General features: G+C 39.7%; 1 protein-coding gene across 5 annotated transcripts in view; it reads right to left on the bottom strand.

Annotated features, from left to right (window-relative positions):
- ptpra (protein tyrosine phosphatase receptor type A) overlaps nt 1–20,482 on the bottom strand; it is a 184,624-nt gene that overhangs the window by 45,908 nt on the left and 118,234 nt on the right. For 4 of the 5 annotated variants that reach the window (XM_052035031.1, XM_052035039.1, XM_052035022.1 and 1 more), the window contains 2 exons: nt 9,810–9,894; nt 7,841–7,914 (listed from right to left, as the gene is read on the bottom strand). In XM_052035031.1, the coding sequence (XP_051890991.1) occupies nt 7,841–7,914; nt 9,810–9,894 (159 nt within the window). Of the gene's footprint in view, nt 1–7,840; nt 7,915–9,809; nt 9,895–19,107; nt 19,129–20,482 lie in introns of those variants that run through there. The other variant, XM_052035056.1, reaches the window with a different exon arrangement.

The following is a 20,482-nucleotide window of genomic DNA, read 5'->3' as shown; positions in this document are numbered from 1 at the left end:
TCATTACTCTTTTGCCTCAGTTATATAGTCTCTGTGTGCAAAATACGGATGCAAGAAATTCATTTAAGATATTTCACTTTTGAAAGCCTCCCCCTTACCAAGCATCTCATTGCCGGAAAACAGCCTATCCTAATCCACGCCTGCCAGATACCTTCTGAAGCCATCAAAATTGGCCTTAGTCCAATTTAGAATCTCAACCTGAGGACCATTCCTATCCCTCTCCATAATTATCTTGAAACTAATGGAATTATGATCACTCCATCCAAAGTGTTCCCCTACACACACTTCTCTTACCTGCCCTGTCTCGTTACCTAAAAGGAGATCCAGTATCACACTCTCTCTAGTTGGGACCTCTACATATTGATTGAGGAAACTTTCCTGAACACAGTTGACAAGTTCTAACCCATCCAATCCCTTTACAGTATGGGAGTCCCAGTCAATATGTGGGAAGGTAAAATCATCTACCATCACAACCTTATTTTTCTTGCAACTGTCTGCTATCTCTCTACAAATTTGTTCCTGTAAATCCCACAGACTACTGGGAGGTCTATAATATTGTCCCATTAACGTGGCCATCCCTTTCTTATTCCTCAGTTCTACTCATATTACTTCAGTAGACGAGCCCTCTAGTATGTCCTCTCTGAGCACAGCCATGACATCTTCCCTGATGAGTAATGCCACCCCTTCCCCTTTAATACCTCCCTCTCTATCATATCTAAAACAACGGAACCCCAGAACATTGAGCTGCCAGTCCTGCCCCTCCTGCAACCAAGTCTCACTAATGGCTACAACATCATAATCCACGTGCCATCCATGCTCCAAGTTCAGTCACTCTCATTAGCAAAATGGAGACATGCTAAATTAGCACTATTTTTTAATCTTCTTTTACACTAATCGTATTAATAAGTTGGTATTTTACTTCTCAGCAATTTACAATTATCCAATTTACCAAAGATTACAATTTATTAATTAAAGGTTGAAGTTTAAATAGGGAAAGACTGTTCTTAGAGAAAACCACAAAATTGGTGGTATAGTGGACAGTGAAGAACATTATCTTGAGCTACAACAGGATATAGATCAATTGGGAAAGTGGGCAAGGGAATGGCAGATGGAATTTAATTCAGACACACGTGAAGTGATATATTTTGGGAAATTAAGCCAGGCTAGGACATACACTGTGAATGACAAGCCCCTGGGGAGTGTTGTTGAATAGAGACACCTAGGGTACAAGTACATAGTTCCCTGAAAATGGGTGACGAGGCATGCTTGCCTTCATCAGCTGACGCACCGAGCAAAAGAGTTGAGACGTCATGTTACAGTTGTACATAATATTGGTTTACCATGTGTTGTTCCGGTCACCACATTATAGGAAGACATGGTTAAGCAGACAAGATTCACAAGGATGTTACTTGGATTGGAGGGCTTGAGTTATGAGGAGAGACTGGAGGCTGAGACGTGACTTGATGGGAGGTATATAAAATTATGAGAGGCACTGATAGGGTAGATAGCCAGTGTCTGGTTTTCCCTGGTGGAGGTGTCTGAAACTAGAGGGCATAGGTTTAGCGTGAAAGGGAGGAGATATAAGGGAGATCTGATCTGAAGGGTAAATTTTTCACAGAATGAGTAGTTGGTATCTGGAATGAGCTGCCAAAGGAAGTAGTGGAAGCAGGAACAATATTTAAGAGGCATCTTGACAAGTACTTGAATCAGCAGGACTCAATGATAGCACTCTTCCCTTGAGTTAGTAGGCCATGAGTTCAAGTCAAAATCCAAAAACTTCATGACAGAAATGAAAATGAAATTTAGTACTGTATTAAGGGAGCAATGCATAAGAAAAGCACCACTTTTTGACAAAATATTAATCTGAAACCTTTCCTCTTGTCAAAGTAGATATAAAAGATCTTAGATCTATGAAAAAGGGAACTTTTCTAGTGTACTTGCAAGTTCTTCTCTCTCTACTAATGCCATTACAAATAACTTGCTTGTCATTTATCTACCCCATTCCCTTAGGCCTTGCCGTACACGTTAGCTGTCACCTTTCCCAACACCTAAATACTTAATTGGATGCAAAACACTTGTAAGAAATGCTTTGGTGTTTGGCTTTGGAACAGTACACAGCAATTTATTAGTGTAATATTATTAACAGAATACACCTCATAATTCCTTGTTGCTGAATTCACATTGCAATTATTTTGTAATTACTATGGACTTGCATGGAAGCATCAGCAGTCACCCATGCAACTACTGCTATTTTCTCAACTGCAACCTCCACGCCAAGTTGTGACAAGATGTCCATGATTGTTTTGCCAAAACTGTAGTCTTGAGTCCAGCAGCAGAGTGGGTGATATGCAAATTCCTCACCAGCTACACTGGGGAATGTTTAATAATGTTACACAATTCATAATTTGAATGTATTTTAACAGGGGTTTAAAAAAAAAAATCACCTTTTTGACAGCTTTCAAAGCTAGGGATGTGGCCTAGTTGGCTGTTAATTTTTGCAGCTATTTTATGGGTAAGGCTTATTCTGCACATTCTCATCCTCAAGTGATGGAATTATGGCACAGAACCAAGAATAATATCAATTGAGCCATGGCAGATATATATGTTAAAGTAGGGATGATTCAAGATCAACTCAACTTTAAAATGTTACATCACAGCCTGACTCAGTTCATAAGTTGGAAATACTATTTTCTACACACCTTAGTTATTAAGGGGATGAAGAATGCAGGTTTTGGAGTCATTGTTGAAGAACTATGACGTTGTTGATGAACTATTGAAGAACAATGACTAGTGCAGGTGGTGCAAAGCCTCCTGCACTAGTCACATGGCATAACCATAGGATTCCATTGGTAGTGGGTGATTTGGTCATGCATTCTAATAAAGTAGGTATCAATCTACAAGACTGTTGTTCTGAGTGATTGTGAACTTACATTCATTGAAACACATGGAGAGCAGTTCATCAAAATTTTGACCAGTACCTTTTTAGGAGATGGAGGGTCTTTGGGGAAATCAGATGGTGAGCCACTCCATGTAGAATAGATTTGCTGAGTGCAGTTGACCAGCAGGTCAATTGTGATCGATTCTAGCTTTTTTTTAAGTAGATTTGCATATAGGCAAAAGTAGGCAAGTTCCAGTTTCCATCCATCAAGGACCTTAATGAGTTGGTATTTTACAACAATACATATGACAAATGCAAATAGCCATAAAACTAAGTGTATGGTCTCTTGATTACAGTAATCATTATATAGGCTTGTGTCATATCCATCTTTTCTGGGAATGACCCAGCTCAAGCCAGAGTGCTTAGTACCAGGAATTGAGGACACAACGCATTACTTTATACAGCAATTTAGTGCTTCCACACACCTATCTATAAACTTAGTATTAATTTTTAAGCAAGCAAGGATGTTATTGCCTAAAGATTAGATTCATGATGAAAAATCTGAAAACAGAGTCTCGTTTCCTGGTAAAAAAATGTTTAAAATTAAAATCTGAATTTAAAATTGAAAGTTAAACCACTGAAATTTTCCCCATTAACTTATTAACGTACCAAATCTGTGCACAGATCCTTATTTCCATGTTTTAGATCATCTTCACATCTTGCATTTGGGAAACTCCCTATTCTATTGGAATTTTGTCTTTGTTGAGGCCTGCCCTTTCATGAGAATTCATGGAAAGCAGACTAAAAGCGGTTTCTGTTTTATCCTAATACTAGGTTAACTCAATTCCATTCGCTGAAATTATTTTTTTCCAATCCTAATTCACAACCTAACAATAATTCAATGATGTGCTTAACCAAGAATTTGAACACACCTCATTTGCTTGGATACTGATCTAATGCTTCAACATTGTTGTTTAAAAACTTCTAATAGTGCAATCCTGCTTTGCAATAGAACAGTACAGTACAGTATAGGAATAGGCCCTTTGGCACATGATGTTTCTAAACTACAATATTGAAGCATTAAAACTGTGAAATACATTCATTCATTAACCAGGTAACCTTGTTTTACCCCATCAGTGACATCCTTCCCCCCCCCCCACACTCTCCCTACAGCTTAACAAACTTCTTTTGTCTTCTTCCCAGTTCTAATGAAGAGTCTTTGACCTAAAATGGTAGCTTTATTTCAGCATAACCGAAGGATGGGTTTACAGCTTTAAGATACTCCCATTATTCACTTATAACTACTTATGCCCTGTCAACAACATTCACGAAGAAGACAAAAATAGATTTATATGTTTAATTTTATACAAAAATATGCTAAGGAATAAGATTACTACCCACTAAACACTTATAACTGGCTATGCCCCACTATTAACATTAACTGAGAAGAGTAGAACTAATTTACATGTTTGGTAGATAATCAAGTGGAATATGATTGCAATAAGCAGTATATTTTGGGAATGTGTGTTTGTGTTAGGTATAGGTCTTAGAAATAGATTTGTGGGGAGGTAGGTTTTAAAAAGATACAGCCCTATACACCAAACTCTGATATCCTTATTCCATATTATCATGATCGTTTAGGATGATTTGAATGAGCAGACAATAAATGTACAAGTGGCAGTTATGTAATCTACACACTGTATATGCTCAGTTTTACACGCATACTCTGCAGTTAAAATAACATGAACGTAACTTGGCAAAGTCTGCTGAGATACTTGCCAAAGTAAGAGATTCCAAAGGCCAGCAACTGGGGAGTCATTAGTTCAGTGCCGGCAATTCAAGCCACACCAGTCAGCCTGAGAACACTTAGTAAAGAACATCCAGCACAGGTGAGCTCAGTAATTTGTTATGTTAACAATTAGGAGATCGGGGTGAAGAGAGGACCAGGTGGTTGGGAACCGCGATGTCTCAAGGATCGGGATCTGAATGAGAGAACAAAAGACCTCTCATCCTGGCCTACATACAAGTTGTTGAAAACAACATGAAAGACTAGTAGTGTGGATAATATGCTCACCTGTGATCCAGCAATACTCATGCAAGGTCATACCACCATCTGTCAACTACCAATCATTATCTTTGCCTCAATGTGCATAAAGATTAGTGTATTGTCTGTGAGCTTCACACGAGCGAGAAGTTTCATTGCACCCTGGTGTATATGACAATAAACTAATCTGAATTCTGACAATCCAAAGGACTCTCTCTTCAGAGATTCTCCCTAACACACTTGGTTCAATTGAATAAGAACTTGTTATATCTGCATCTCCAGACTCTGAGTGAAATTGGTTTCAGAAAAATATGCTATCGGTTCCAACTATGACCATTTTAGTTAAGGCAGGTTGATGCAGAGCAATGATCCTTTTCTTGTGCTTCAACATCCATGAGATACATTGCCACAGTTACGTGACTAAACCTCTGTTTCTCCATAAGCCTTAATAGTGGAACTGGAGCAAGTCTGACACTTGTCCTGAATTACAGAAGTCCTGCTGCAGACTACACCACACCTGACCAGCCGTGAAGAGGATAGAAGAATGGCTGATTAGAACTTTAAGATCTGCAATTACACATCATTCTAACTGCGCAGAGTATTCTAACCATAACTGCTTCCAAAGTTATAACAGGAATGAATGCTAGATCTTACAAAAAACGCATAATTATTCATAATTTTACACACATCATGCCATACAAACTTCAAACGTAAGAGAAGAAATAATTAGCAAGTCACTTAAAAAGCAAGCTTTAGTTAAAAGGAGCAGAATACAAAGAATACACAGTAAGGTAATGGTGAAAAGAAAGAATGAGAACATAATAATGACTTTACCAGAGCTGAACTAAGTGAGCTGGTCTCAAAAGAAGCTGCTGAAGTGAACACAAAAAGGAGCTTGAAAATAGAATTGTGCACAGTTCTCTTACTTGGAATATGATCACACAATATAGCGTAAAACTGTGCTTGATGTATTTTTCAGTAAACACATCCAACACTGTCAAAACAATTTACAAATGTAAACAATAATAAATTAGCATTATTTACATACAATTAAAAAAACAGCCATTGCACTGGGAGCTGCATGAGAAGTAGAATATTTAGGATCATGTGCAATTTTTTGTAGTAAGGGTAAAATTATTTAATTCTAGTTTGAATGAATTTACTATTGTGTACTTGAGCTTGCTTTTGAAACTGTGTGTAATATATGGGTTTACTGAAAGGGATACTGAAAGGCCTGAACAGAGTGGACATGGGTCTTTCCATTAGTAGGAGAGTCTAGGATCCAAGGGCACAGCCTCAGAATAAAGGGACATCTCTAAAACTGAGATGAGGAGGAATTTCTTCAGCTAGAGGGTGGTGAAACTGTGCAAATCATTGCCACAGAGGGCTGTGGAGGCCAAGTCACTAGGTTTATTTAGGGCAGAGATTGATAGGTTCTTCATTGGTAAGGGGGTTCAGGGTTATGGGACGAAGGCGGGAGAATGGGGTTAACAAGGAAATCAGCCATGATTGAATGGTGGAGAAAACTTGATGGGCTGAATGGCCTAATTCTGCTTTTATATCTTATGATTTACAATTGATCTGCTGAGCTTCATTTTTAAATTTTATTTTTAATCCATATAAAGCAAGAAGAGGCAGAATCACCTATAATATTAAATGCCACCCTCACTAATTCTTTCTTCACCATATTTCCATAAAATAGTAAAACTGAGGGAGAAAAAGTGTGGCCTCAAGAATCCTAATGTAATAGATATACTGAATGTAAGAAAATTGTTCTGACAGCATTTTGCTATGGACCTAGTACTTGGAAGGTAGGATTAGACTGATATATTTTCTTGCGACATAGGAGGCAGCCATTTGGCAGATCAAGTCTATGCTGGTTCTTTGAGCTTTCCCATTAATTCCATTCCTGCAAACTATTTCATCTCACATGCCCACCAACACTCTTCCTCCTGCTATTTACCAACACTAGAGAAAATTTACAGTGTTTAACCACTTCTAAGGATTTTATTGGTTGACTTAAAACAAAAATCTCACTGTACTTCAGGCAAAAGTTATATCTTAAAGGAGCCCGCTTAAACTCACCAACTCACAAGAGTGAAGGACATTGGGATAACACTGGCTCAAAATCTTACTTGATTGGCAGGCCATGATGGGCAGATTGACTTCCTTCCGTGTCATAAAATTTTTATGAACGTATAAAGTCTCCTGTCACCATTGTGATATTTAAGTGTCACCTTATCTACAATCCAGGCCTCCAGAGAATGATGCAATAACATACAAATGATACTGGCATAATCAAGGCTGCATCTTCAGTTCAATACCAAAGGAGCAGTGGAATGTCAGAGATGCTGCCCTTTGAGTGACATGTGAAACTAGGTTTTATGCGGCAGTTCTGGCCTTCATTTCAAACATTCCATGGCATGAATAGATGAAAAGGCAGCTTGCTTGCTGCTATGGTCAATGCTTTTTTTTCCCCAAATGCTCTGCCATAAAAAGATAGCTTGTTCACAATATATTCTCAAAAGGAGGAAAGAAAACTAGCCACTTCATTTGGGTTTCTGACTTGCTGCCCCAAAACAAATTAAATTTTGATGAATCTTCCTATCTCAAGGTTGACAATTTAATAAAGAATTAAATTTTGTACCGCAAAGAGATATAGTTTCACTCTAGCAACAAAATATTTTGTACGTTGTTCTATGATACTTGAGTTTGGCTTTTACAGAATCAAAGCAGATGCTATTTTCAACAATGAACTCAACTGAGTATATACACTTTGGCGCAACAATAGTAAAATATTTTCATATCTTACTGAAAAATAAGCCAGTAATTTTAGGGCCATCAGAATTGTCTTTTTACCATGAAAGACCAATGTATCTGTCAATTCCCCATTTAATAAATCTCATTTAAAAACAAACCTGTATCATCTGTTCTCCCGTTGGACAACCTGAAGGAATTTGAATGACTTCCAGCCTGCTTATATTTTTTAAACCTGATAGATAAATAACAAAGTCAATTTGTCAATATGATACAGTAACAATATTTTTTTTAAAAGTGTTATTTCATCAAGCATTATTGTAATAGAGTGAAATGGTGCACAAATGAATTCTGCCATAAGGATTGGTTAGGCATTCTCTTTACGGTTGTGCAGGTTTCCACCCACATCCCAAAGATGTACTTAATAGGTTAATTGACAGGTTTAAATTAAGCCTTAGTGTAGGTTAATGGCAGAAGGAATCTTAGGAGGGTTGATGGGCATGTGTGAGACAGAATAGGTTGCAGGGGTACATATAGCAAAATAGGGAGAAAGGAAATGGGTCTAATGTGATTGCTCCCTTGGGAGCCAACATAGACCCAATCAGCCAAACAGCCTTCTTCTACTGTGTTATTATAAAGATAAGACAAGACAAGCTTATAGAAGCAAGTCACAAATGATTTTGAAATCAAAAGCTTAACAGGATAATTCACATGCTCAAAGCAAAAGTAACCAATCCTTTAGACAAGAAAATTTTGTATTTGGAAGATGCAGCTGAATTAAAGGTGGTCTCAAGCAACAGAAAACTCATTACAAAAACAATAAAATTAAAGCATTGAAGGCTCTTCAAAGTATATACAACTTTGTATCCAACAAATCTGAAAAATGCTCAGTCTTATCATGTCCACAAAATCAAATTCAAAACAGTCATTCATCATAAAGAAACTGGGGATCATTGAGAGTGCCATCAAGCTGTATTGATTCATCAATAATCTTCCCAATAGTATCAATCCAAGTTTTGCCAGTACCACTCCTGACCTCATTACAGCTTTAGTCCAATCATGAATAAATGCCAGTGTTGTATCCATACTGTAACAGTTTTGCAAACAACGTGGCTATCCTCAGCACAGAAGCCAAGATAATAGACTGATTTGAGCTAGATCACATCTATCATCTAGACTCCCTGTGCATAGTTCCACCAGAGAGACAGACAGCGAGGCCTCAGCTGTGGGAAGACGACAACAAGCATACAACCAAGGCCTCACACGCGGAAGGGATTGGCTTAGTCAGGCGTTTAATTAGTTCGGCACAACATTGTGCACCAAAGGGCCTGTTCCTGTGCTGTACTGTACTGTTCCATGTTTTATGTTCTATGTTCTAACTCAGACAGCCGTTGACAGAACACAAAGCTGGGAACTGAGACATTTAAAAGCAGTAAACTGCATTGAAGAATTAATAAATTATTACAAACATTAAAAGCAATAAAGAAAAGTAACTTACCTTTTCCTCCTAATCTCTTGGTCTGGAATATTATTCAGACAGTCTGACCTGCAGCGTTCAGCAGATTTGCGCTCTGCCCGCAGACTGTATGTAGAATCTGCTTAAGCTGAGGGCATATGTATCTGCAAGCAGATGAGTGTTTGGAATTGCCAGCAGCTGAGTGTTTGGAACTGCCAGCTACAGCCAAGACTATTCAACCCTCATAGCTTTTGCTGTATCGTAACAAAAATAAATTACATGGGAGACCATTCAGCCCATCACGTTTGTTCCATCCGTAAAAGAGTTATCCAGTCTGATCCTACCTTCCTCTAATAAGTCAGCAGACCTGCAGGTCACAACTCCAAGTGCATGTGAAATAATGGATGGTGAGTATGGATGTGAAAATACAGGTGTAGAATGCATTTCCAGCATATTCTATTTTTTATGTCAGATTTCCAGCAACTGCAGCATTTTTCTAAATTTTCTAACACATGCTGCAACCTTTTTGTAAAAAAAAATGCAAGGGTCTGCAAAGTTAGCCTTGATGGTGGGGAGGTAGTTGGAAACAATCTGGGACAATATTAAAGATAGCACAACAAACCTTTGAGTACAGTGGAGTTGTTTATAAGCTTAAATTATTAATAATCGCTTACCTCAGCATATAAAGAACTATAATAATAAACACGATGACTAGAAGTGATGAGAGGGCCACCATTACAGCTATAATGGGCATTTCATCTGAAAAACAAATTAGATATTAGTGAGATGATGGACAATTAACATACACGATTGTAACGTAATGACAAAATAGTTCAATAGAAAACCTTAAATGTTGTAGGCAGCTTCATTAATCAACTTCATTAACCAACCATTTTTCTGAAGAAAGAAAATTTAAGATATCTTTATAAGATATCTTTATTAGTCACATGTACATCTAAACACACAGTGAAATGGATCATATTGCGTAGAGTGTTCTGGGGGCAGCCCGCTAGTGTCGCCATGCTTCCGGCACCAACATAGCATACCCACAACTTCCTAACCCATATGTCTTTGGAATGTGGGAGGAAACCGGAGTACCCGGAGGAAGCCCATGCAGACACAGGGAGAACATACAAACTCCTTATAGACAGTGGCCGAAATTGAACCCGGGTCACTGGCGCTGTAATAGCATTATGATAACAGCTACACTACCATGCCTGCCCAGGTTTTGTACCCCACAAGTTCTAGGTTTTGTTTCAGGTCTCAGGTTTTGTACCCCACTAGATGAAAGACCAACAACATATTTTCAAGAAGGCATGGTTTGCAACTTGGGCAAGAGCATATAGATAGTGGTGTTTCTATACACTGGTGCCCTTGCCCTTCTTTTAAGATCTTTAGTAGTCACATGTACATCGAAACACTAAGCAAAAAATGCATTTTACTGTGTGTTATGTCAGAAGTCACAAATTTGAAACATACCACCAGAGAACATGAGCAAACTGCAGTACTTTTTGTAGATAGTTTGGACTGCAGCTAACATGCCCAAGAGCTAGAAGGAATGCACGTTTAGGGTGGTTGATGGGGGTACCAACAAGTAGCTACTTTGTTCTGGACCGTATCAAGCTTCTTGAAAGTTGGAGCTGCAGTCATCCAGGCAAGTGGAGAATATTCCATCACACTCATACCTTGTAAATGGTGGAAAGGCTTTGGGGTCTCAGGAGGCGAGTCACTTATCACAGGACACCCTGCCTCTGACCACATTCTTGTAGACACACTATTTCTGTGGCTGGTCGTTGAGTTTCTGGTCAATGATGATCTCCAGGGTGCTGACAATGGTGGAGGTTGGTGGGGGAGGGGATTGAAGAGATGACATACTCAGCAATAGTAATGCTATGAAACAAGACATCAGTGGAACTGTGTCTTGTTGAATACAGTTATTGTCTGGCATTTTGAGCAAAATGCTACTTGCCATTTATCAAGTCCATGCCTAATATAGGCTCGTATTTGCTGCACCTGGCCATGAATTGCTTCATTTGTGTGGGGTTACAAATGGAATTGATCGTGGTATAATCACTAATGAACTATCATCACTCTGACCTTAAGACAGAAGGGAGGTTATTAATGAAGCAGCTGAAAACAGCTGAGCCTAGGACACTACTACCCTTTGGAATACCTGCACCATCCTCCTTTGCACACATTATGTGGAAGGATACCCATGATAAGCTTTTTTGCTCTGCATGGACATGATGAACTAAATATCATCCAGCACCTCTACTTCCTCAGGAGGCTAAAGAAATTTGGCATGTCCCCTTTGAACCTCACCAATTTTTATTGATGCACTACAGAAAGCATCCTATCAGGATGCACCATGGTTTGGTATGGCAACTGCTCTGCTCATGACCACAAGAAACTGCAAAGAGTTGTGGACACAGCTCAGCACATCACTTAAACCAGCCTCCCCTCCATGGACTCTGTCTACACTTCTTGCTGCCTCAGTAGAGCAGCCAGTATAATCAAAGACCCCACCCACCTGGACATTCTCTCTTCTTCCCCCCCCCCCCCCCCCCCCCCCCCCAAGGGCAGAAGATGCAACAGCCTGAAAGCACGTAACACCAGGTTCAAGGACAGCTTCTATCCCGTTGTTATAAGACTATTAAATGGTTCCCTAGTACGATAAGATGGACTCAACCGCTCAATCTATCTCATTATGACCTTGCACCTTATTGTCCACCTGCACTGCACTTTGTCTGTAACTGTTACACTTGATTCTGCACTCTGTTATTGTTTTACCTTGTACTACCTCAATGCACTGTTGTAATGAATTGATCTGTATGAACGGTATGCAAGACAAGTTTTTCACTGTACCTTGATACATGTGACAATAATAAACCAATTTACCCGCCTCCCAAGCTGTAAATGTCTATGATTCTATGATTACTTAGAAAAATAGATGTAGCACAATAAAATAAAAAGAATATTTTTGTTAAGCAATTGTATCGAGGGGTACACATTCCAAAGTCAAGCTAATGGAATTAAGGTAAAGATTATCTAATTCAATTATACGTTGTCTAATTGCACGGTTGTGCAGGTTCATGGGACCAAATAAGCTACTCCTATTCCCACATTTTATCAAAAGAAGGATACAGTGGCAGTGAGGAATGAAGTTTGAAATTAGTGCAATGGAGAATGAGGAATTAGAACACTGAAGGTAGCCAGGAACTCAAAGCCATGAGAGAGCTGGAGTATATAGGCATACAAATCATCATTTTAATTTGTCAGCCCTAAAATATTAACTTCAGCAGTACAGCATTTGTTTAGTCTTCATTTTCCACTGATTTAGCATTCAAAGACCCAAGTATTTGCAAGGTTGGCCCCAACTCGAAATTTTTCAGAAGCATTGAGCCTCAACCAAAAAAAATCTAAATGCCTTCAAAAGAACGGGAACATGTGTAGGTGTATTCCTTTATATGCAAATACTCTTTCCAAAGTCTTGCTAGCCGCAAAGCCAGCAGAAGAATCACTACCATTCAGGAGGGGGTTGAGCACATCACATCCTTTTCAATTAATGCAGTGCTCAACATTACACTTTTAAAGGCAGGTGACTTAATGATAACATTTATCTTCCTTGAAAGTAATTAAGTGTGCCAATGTGTTTATCAATGCCTGGTAATGCTTTTAGAACAATGCGAGGCATATTTATGATTATTTGGGAAGGTATATTGGGTACATAGCAGAGGGCATTGGTGGTTTCTCTGCTTTTTGCTATTGGCAGAAAGTCTGTGCAAATAACGAGGGCTGAGTATATGCCAGAGGCATCAACCTAGATTATATGCAGTCTTGAAGTAGACTGACATCAGTTTACTCAAATGCTTACAGAAAATGTACATAAAACTAAAATACTTTAAAAATATTTTTCTTGGGCTTTGGGAAATTTATTGCCCTAACTGTTTAGTCTTGGATTGGATTACATTCAGCCATACCAGTGAACTGTTGCCTTCCTTGAAGGGACAACATGAACGTGGCAAGTTTCCTATACCAGAGTTCTCAACTCTTTTGCTTCTAGGAATCCCAGTTTTTTCAGAAAATAACAAACCTTGAGGAGCACCTCCACACAACCCAAGGCAGGTGCTCATGTTTGTGGTATTGATCTACATGGGACAAGGTTGCTGCATGAATATACAAGCATGACCTAGAGGACTTTTGGGCTGTGGGATTAGTGTAGATTGTAAGTACAAGTGAGTTTGGGCCACAATTGACATTTGAGCTTTTTTTTTGAGCAGTATGCAGAATATCAGGGTGTACACTCTTATTTTACTATGCGTCTAGTTTAATAAATACAGGTCTGAAGTAAGTATAGGAAGCTCCTTTCAATATTTATTCACTACTAGTATTTGCAAGGGACACCATGGCTCTAATCAATTTAACAAAGATCCAAAATGCCCGCGCAGATTGGGCCCAGATTTCCTCACTGGTAAGTTGATCAACATTGTAATAAAACAAAGCAGTACCACAATACAGAGCATCTACCAGAAATGAAAAACAATTGTAAAATTGAAAAAGTCTGTTCAATCAACCAACTACGTGCCAACTCTATATTCTCAACCTAACAGGAATAAACTAATGTATAAAATTCAATCTGCTTGTCCATTCAGATTGATAGTCTTTGTTAAATAACCTTGAGAAATGTACCATCATGCAGAAGTTCAAATTATAAATCTATATAATGCCACAATTAAATTCAGCATACCAACAAAAAAAATCATAGATTTAAAAAAATCACTTCCAACCAAATGCAAACACAAAATAATTGCAATCAATGTGAAAATAACTAAACAAAACGCAAGAGAAATGCACATTTCCTCCCATGCATCTGACTGATAACTCAGTCACTCGGAAATTAATTAATTAATTAATGCATGCGTGCGTGCATGCATTTTCATTAAGTGAAAATAATTTTGATCCTGCTGGCACTCACACAAGGCACGGGATACAAAAATCTCAAATTCAATAACGGGTGTCTCACCAAAGGGACTTAGTTGGAAACAAAAAAGAATGCTATAGCTGCAAAACTATATAAACCAAACAAATACATTTTGTTATACAGCAACTAAAATATTCTAAGCTGTCATCCAGTGGTAATTAGTACCCCCATTTCCACTGATGCGATTCACAGGCTGACGCACACAACCACTTCCTTTCACAAACTCATCTCCTGGTGAGCTTGACTTTTCACAAAGGATGGAGGATGGAGGGGGTTTGGGAGAAAGAAAAGCTGGAAATGAAGCACTCATCCTCAATTAACACAGCTTTACAGGAATTGAGAGGTCCATGCTCAGAAGTATTGCTAAAAACCTCAAACATGATACCTGTATAAAATCGATGCCACTATGACAATTCTGATGCTCTATAGATTTTTAATATTGAGTTTTAAAATTGGAGTAATACACAAAATATACATAAAACTAAAATACTTTTAAAATATTTTTCTGGGGCTTTGGGAAATTAATTGCCCTAACTGTTTAGTCTTGGATTGGAATACATTCAGCCATAATGGAGTAATAAAAATATTTTAAATCTTTGTAGCTTTATTAAACATTGCAAAGAACGTAAGTAGGAGAAGTATGCCATCTGGGCCATCAAGCCTGCTCTGCTATTCATCCAGATCATAGCTGACCATCCACCTCAGTAACATTTTCTATCAATTTGTTTTGAATGAACTTAATGACCGAGCCTTCACAGCCCTCCAGTGTAGAGAATTCAAAAGGTTCTCCATCCTCTGAGTGAAATTTCTCATCTCAATCCAAAATGGCCTACCTCATTCTCAAACTGTGCCCTTGGTCCTAAACTCCTCAGGTAGGGAAAACATCCTCCCTCCATTTCGACTCTTAAGCCCTTGAAACATTTTGTAAGATTCAATAAAATCTCCTTCTTCTAAACTCCCATGAATACCTTTCCAACTACTTAATCTCTCATATACAACAAACCAGCTATCCTGGAACCAGTCTTGCAAATCTTTTTCTGCACTCCTTAATGGTATATATATTCTTTCATCGCAAGGAGACAAAATGCGAACACAATACTCTAGTTGCAGTCACAGTCACAGAGTAATACAGCACAGAAACAGGCCCTTCAGCCCAAGTCATCCGTGCTGACCAACATGACCATCTAATCTAGTCCCACTTGTCCACATTTAACTCGTATCCCTCTAAACCTTTCCTATCCATGTACCTTTCCAAATGTCTTTTAAATCTTGTTATTGCACATGCCTCAACCACTTCCTCTGGCAGCTTGTTCCACATATGCACCATCCTCTGTATGAAGAAGTTGCCTCTCAGGTCCCTTTTAAATCTTCCCCCTCTCACCTTAAACTTATGCCCTCTAGTTTTTGATTCCCTTTCCCTGGGAAGAAGACTGTGGACATTCACCCTAACTATGCATTCATGATTTTATACACCTCTAAGGTAACCCAGTCTCCTAAGTTCCAAGGAATAAAGTCCTACCCTGACCAACCTCTCCTTATAACTCAGGCCCTTGAGTCCTGGTAACATTCTCGTAAATCTTCGTGGCACTCTTTCGAGCTTTAAGATATCTTTCCTACAACAGGGTAGCCAAAACTGTACGCAATACTCCAGGTGCACCAATCTCTTGTACAACTGAAACATAACGCCCCAGGCTCCTATACTCAATGCCCAGACTGATGAAGGTCAGTGTGGCAAACACCTACTTCACCACCGTCTACCTGTGATGCCACTTTCAGGGAACTATGTACTTGTACTCTTAGGTCTCGCTGTTCTACAACATTCCCCAAGGCCCGACCATTCACTGTGAAAGCCCTATACTGGTTTGATTTGGCAAAATGTAACACCTCACACTTATCTGAATTGAACAAATGGGGCAAATGGCATACAGTTTGCCATACAGCTTGCCATACAGCAAATAACAATGGGCCCAGCACCAATTGTCTGTGGCACACCACTTGTCACAAGCCTCCAGTCTTAAAAACAACTTTCCACCATCACCCTCTGCTTCCTACCATCGTCAATTATGTATCCAGTTGGCTTTCTCTCCCTAGATCACATACGATCCAACCTTCTAGACTAACTTTCCACGTAGGACCTCGGCAAAGGCCTTTTTGAAGTCTATATAGACGACGTTCACCGCACTCCCCTCATCATTAAGCTGTGTTGACTATCCCTAATCCCAAATGCTGGTAGATCCTGTCCCTCAGAATCCCCTCCAGTAACTTAGCCGCCACTGATGTCAGGCTCACAGGCCTGTAGTTTGTTTTTGCTGCATAGAACATAGAAACACTACAGCACAGTACAGTCTCTTCAGCCCACAATGTTGTGCCGACATTTTATCCTGCTCTAAGATCTATCTAACCCTTCCCTCCCATATAGCCCCCTATTTTTCTACCATTCATGTGTCTAATCTAAGAGTCTCTTAAATGTCCCTAATATATCTGCCCCCACAACCTTTGCCAGCAGTGTATTCCATGCACCCACCACTCTCTGTGTAAAAAAACTGACATCCCCCTATACCTTCCTCCAATCACCTTAAAATTATGTCCCCTCATGTTAGCCATTTTTGCACTGGGAAAAAGTCTCTGACTGTCCACTCGATCTATGCCTTTTATCATCTTGTACACCTCTATCAAGTCCCCTCTCATCCTCCTTCTCTCCAAAGAGAAAAGCCCTAGCTTGCTCAACCTATCCTCATAAGACATGCTCTCCAATCCAGGCAACATCCTGGTAAATCTCCTCTGCACCCTCTCTAAAGCTTCCACATCCTTTCTATAATGAGGCAACTAGAACCGAACACAATACTCCATGTGTGGTCTGACCAGAGTTCTATAGAGCTTCAACATCACTTCGTGGTTCTTGAACTCAATACCCTGACTAATGAAGGCCAACACTCCATACGCCTTCTTAACAACCCTATCGACCTGCGTGGCAACCTTGAGGGATCTATGGATGTGGACCCCAAGATCCCTCTGTTCCTCCACACTGTTAAGAGTCCTGCCATTAACCTTGTATTCTGCTTTCGAATTCAATCTCCTGAAGTGTACACTTCACACTTATGTGAGAAGTGTAAATGCACACTTATCCAGGTTGAACTCCATCTGCCACTTCTCAGCCCAGGTCTGTATTCTATCAGTATCCTGTTGTAATCTACATTCTTGCCTTTCTTAAATAATGGTAAATAAGCTACAGTCCAGTCTTCCGGAACTTCACCTGTGGCTAAAGACAATGCAAATATATCTGCAACCGCCTAGATTCCCACAAGGTCTGAGGATGCACTGTCAAGCATGCTGGACCACCTTAAGCATCCATCTTAATGTGCTGAAAGACTCCCAATACCTCCTGTTTAGTAATTCTTATATGGTCCAAGACATCGCAACTCATTTGCCTCAATTCCTTAACTTCCATGATCTTCACAATAAAAACTGATGGGAAATATTCATTAAAAATTACTCCCATTTCCTTTGTTTCCTCACACAGATGGCAATGCTGATCTTTAAGGGGACCTATTGTCTCCTTAGCCACCATTTTACTCTCATTATACCTGTAGAATCTCTTTGGATTTTCCTTAACTTTGCCTGCCAGATCCATCTCATGCCCTCTTTTTGCCCTTCTGATTTCCCACTTAAGTATACTCCTACTCCTTATGCACTCGTAAAGGGTTCACTTGATCCCAACTTCCTAAACCCAATGTACACCTCCTCCTTTTTCCTGACCAGTCTTACCAAGGCCCTGTACAATTACAACAAGATTTCCTTACTCCTGTAATCAAACCTTCTTGTTATAAAGGCCAATACTCCACTTCCTTGCTAATTGCTGATACATCTGCATGTTGGCCTTCAAAGACTGCATACAAGCCCAGAATCCTTTGAAAATCAACACTACCCAATCTCTCACCATTTAATAAACACTGCTTTTCTTTTAAATTCACCAAATTCACCTCAGAATGTTCTCACCCACTAAGCTCAGCTTGCCCATGTTCCCCTGAAGCCTCTTCACATCCTCCTCTGTACTCACAATCCCAAAAAGTTTAATATCACCAGCAAACTTGGAAGTATGACACGGATCAAGATCACGGATGACTTGCTTGCACTATGCTTCTGTGGGTTCTGAGGTGACTAATGAGGTCAATGTGAAAACTACAACATCTTCCACAGGTGCCCAATGAGATGAGTTGGTGGGCAGTTTGTGAGGTGTGCACTCCTTCCACTAATTATGCAATATTATGTTTCTTATGTTCACTAGGGTTGTTTTCTCTGGAGCAGCAGAGGCTGAGAGCAGGCATGATAGAAGTTGGTAAGATTATGAGAGGCACTGACAGAGTAGACAGCCGGTATCTTTTTCCCAGGGTTGAAATGTCAAACACTAGAGGGCATGCATTTAAGGTGAGTGGGGGAAAGTTCAAAAGGAGGTGTGCAGGGCAAGAATTTTTTATATATATACACACAGAGAGTGGTGGGTGCCTAGAATGTGCTGCCAGAGGTGGTGGTGGAAGTAGACATGATAGAGGCATTTATTTAAAAGGCTCTTAGACAGGCACATGGATATACAGAGAATGGTGAGATCATGATAAAGTGCAGGCAGAAGGGATTAGGTTAATTAGGCATCATTAGCTTAATTAGTTTGGCACAATGTCATGGGCCAAAGGGCCTTTTGCTGTGCTGTACTGTTTTATGTTCCATGTGTGCTCCGGATTCATGGCTTTCTGGTGTTCAATATTACCCTTCAGTCTAAGCAGTCATGGGCCACAGATTTCCAGGAGTTAGTAGAGATACTGCATTTTTTCAAGGGGACTTTGAATCATTTTCTCTGTGCTCATGCTAATCGCTCTGTGGCAAATCAGAATAAAGAGTCGATTTGAAGAGACTGATCTGGGCACATGAACAATGTAGTCTGCCCAACATAGCAGATCTTTAATACTGGGTATGTCAACCTGGGACAGAAGACTCACATTGATTTGCTTATCCTTCTTGTGGATTTGGAGGAACTTATCCTTCTAGTAGTTTCAGAGGATTTTGATGAGGATTGGTATTCTTTCCAGTGCCTCGGGTCCCCACTGTCCACTCAAGTCTCAAAAACACAGAGGACAAGGATCATTGCTGCAGAGGAGATGACAAGTTTTGTGTCAGGTTTCAGGTCTTGATTTTTAAGCACCCTTTTCCTGTGCCAAAGGCTTTCCTTGGCACACTGAAGGTGATGGCGATACCATTTCATGACCGTCTTCGCCGAGAGGCGATTGTCAAGGCATGGAACGGGATCCTAGCTTTCCAGGGACTCGCTATGAACTTTATTTCAAGAAAAGGCAGCAGAGATAAGCCAGGTAACTAACAGGCACGTGAGTCTAATATCAGTGGTAGAATTTTTTTCCAATAACTTCCCTGATACACTTGGAAAAGCAGGATTAAGCAAAAATAATCAGCATTGTTTTGTAAGGAGGTGATCCTGTCTCACCAACCTGATTAAATTTTTTTTCCAAAAGGTTACAAAGCACATTGATGAGGGCAATGTCATTGATGCAGTCTACATGGAGTTAAGCAAGGCCTTTAATAACATAAAAAGGTTAGAGATCATGGGATCCAGGGCAAGTTGGCAGACTGGATCAAAACTGGCTTGGTAGTAAGAGACAGTAGGTGGCAAGTTGTTTTGTGCTTGGGAATCCTTGACCAGGTGTAATTGTTCTATGTTCTAGGCTCAGTGCTGGGAGGTGTGCTTACATAGGTTCATAAAGCACATGCAAATTGGTAGTGTTATTGATATTGAATTTAGTCTTGTCTGTAGGTCAATGTTGATAAGATGGGCACAACAATGGCAGAAAAAAATAATCCTGATAAACTTGAGATGATGCACATTGGGAGAACTAATAAAGTTTGGACAAACACAATGAATGGCAGAGCTTAGGGAGTATTGAGGATCAGAGGGACCTTGGTGTGCAAGTCCAAAGATCCCTGTAGGTGGAAGCACAGGTAGGTAAGGTGGTGCAGAAGACAAACAGGATAATTGCCTTCATTAGATGGAGCATAGCTAAGAACTTAGTAAAACATTGGTTAGGCCATACCTGCAGTACCATATGCAGTTCTGGTCAACATACTAATGGAAGGACATGATTGCACTAGAGAGGGTGCAGAGGCAATTCACTTGGGAAGTGCCAGTTATGAGAGGAAATTGGATATGCTTGGTTTTCCTTGGAGCAGAGGTGGTTCAAGGTAGGCCATATTAAGGTATGCAAAATTATGAGTTACATAGATTGGATCCATTTTAAGGAAATTTTGCCACAGCACAGGTATCTAAAGTTAGAGGACACTGGTTTAGGCTAAGAGGTGGAAGAT

This window comes from Pristis pectinata, chromosome 2, assembly GCF_009764475.1.
Source record: "Pristis pectinata isolate sPriPec2 chromosome 2, sPriPec2.1.pri, whole genome shotgun sequence".
NCBI classification, from domain to species: Eukaryota; Metazoa; Chordata; class Chondrichthyes; order Rhinopristiformes; family Pristidae; genus Pristis; species Pristis pectinata.
The sequence above is the reverse complement of the archived record's forward strand: the minus strand, read 5'-3'. Positions and strand labels throughout refer to the sequence as shown.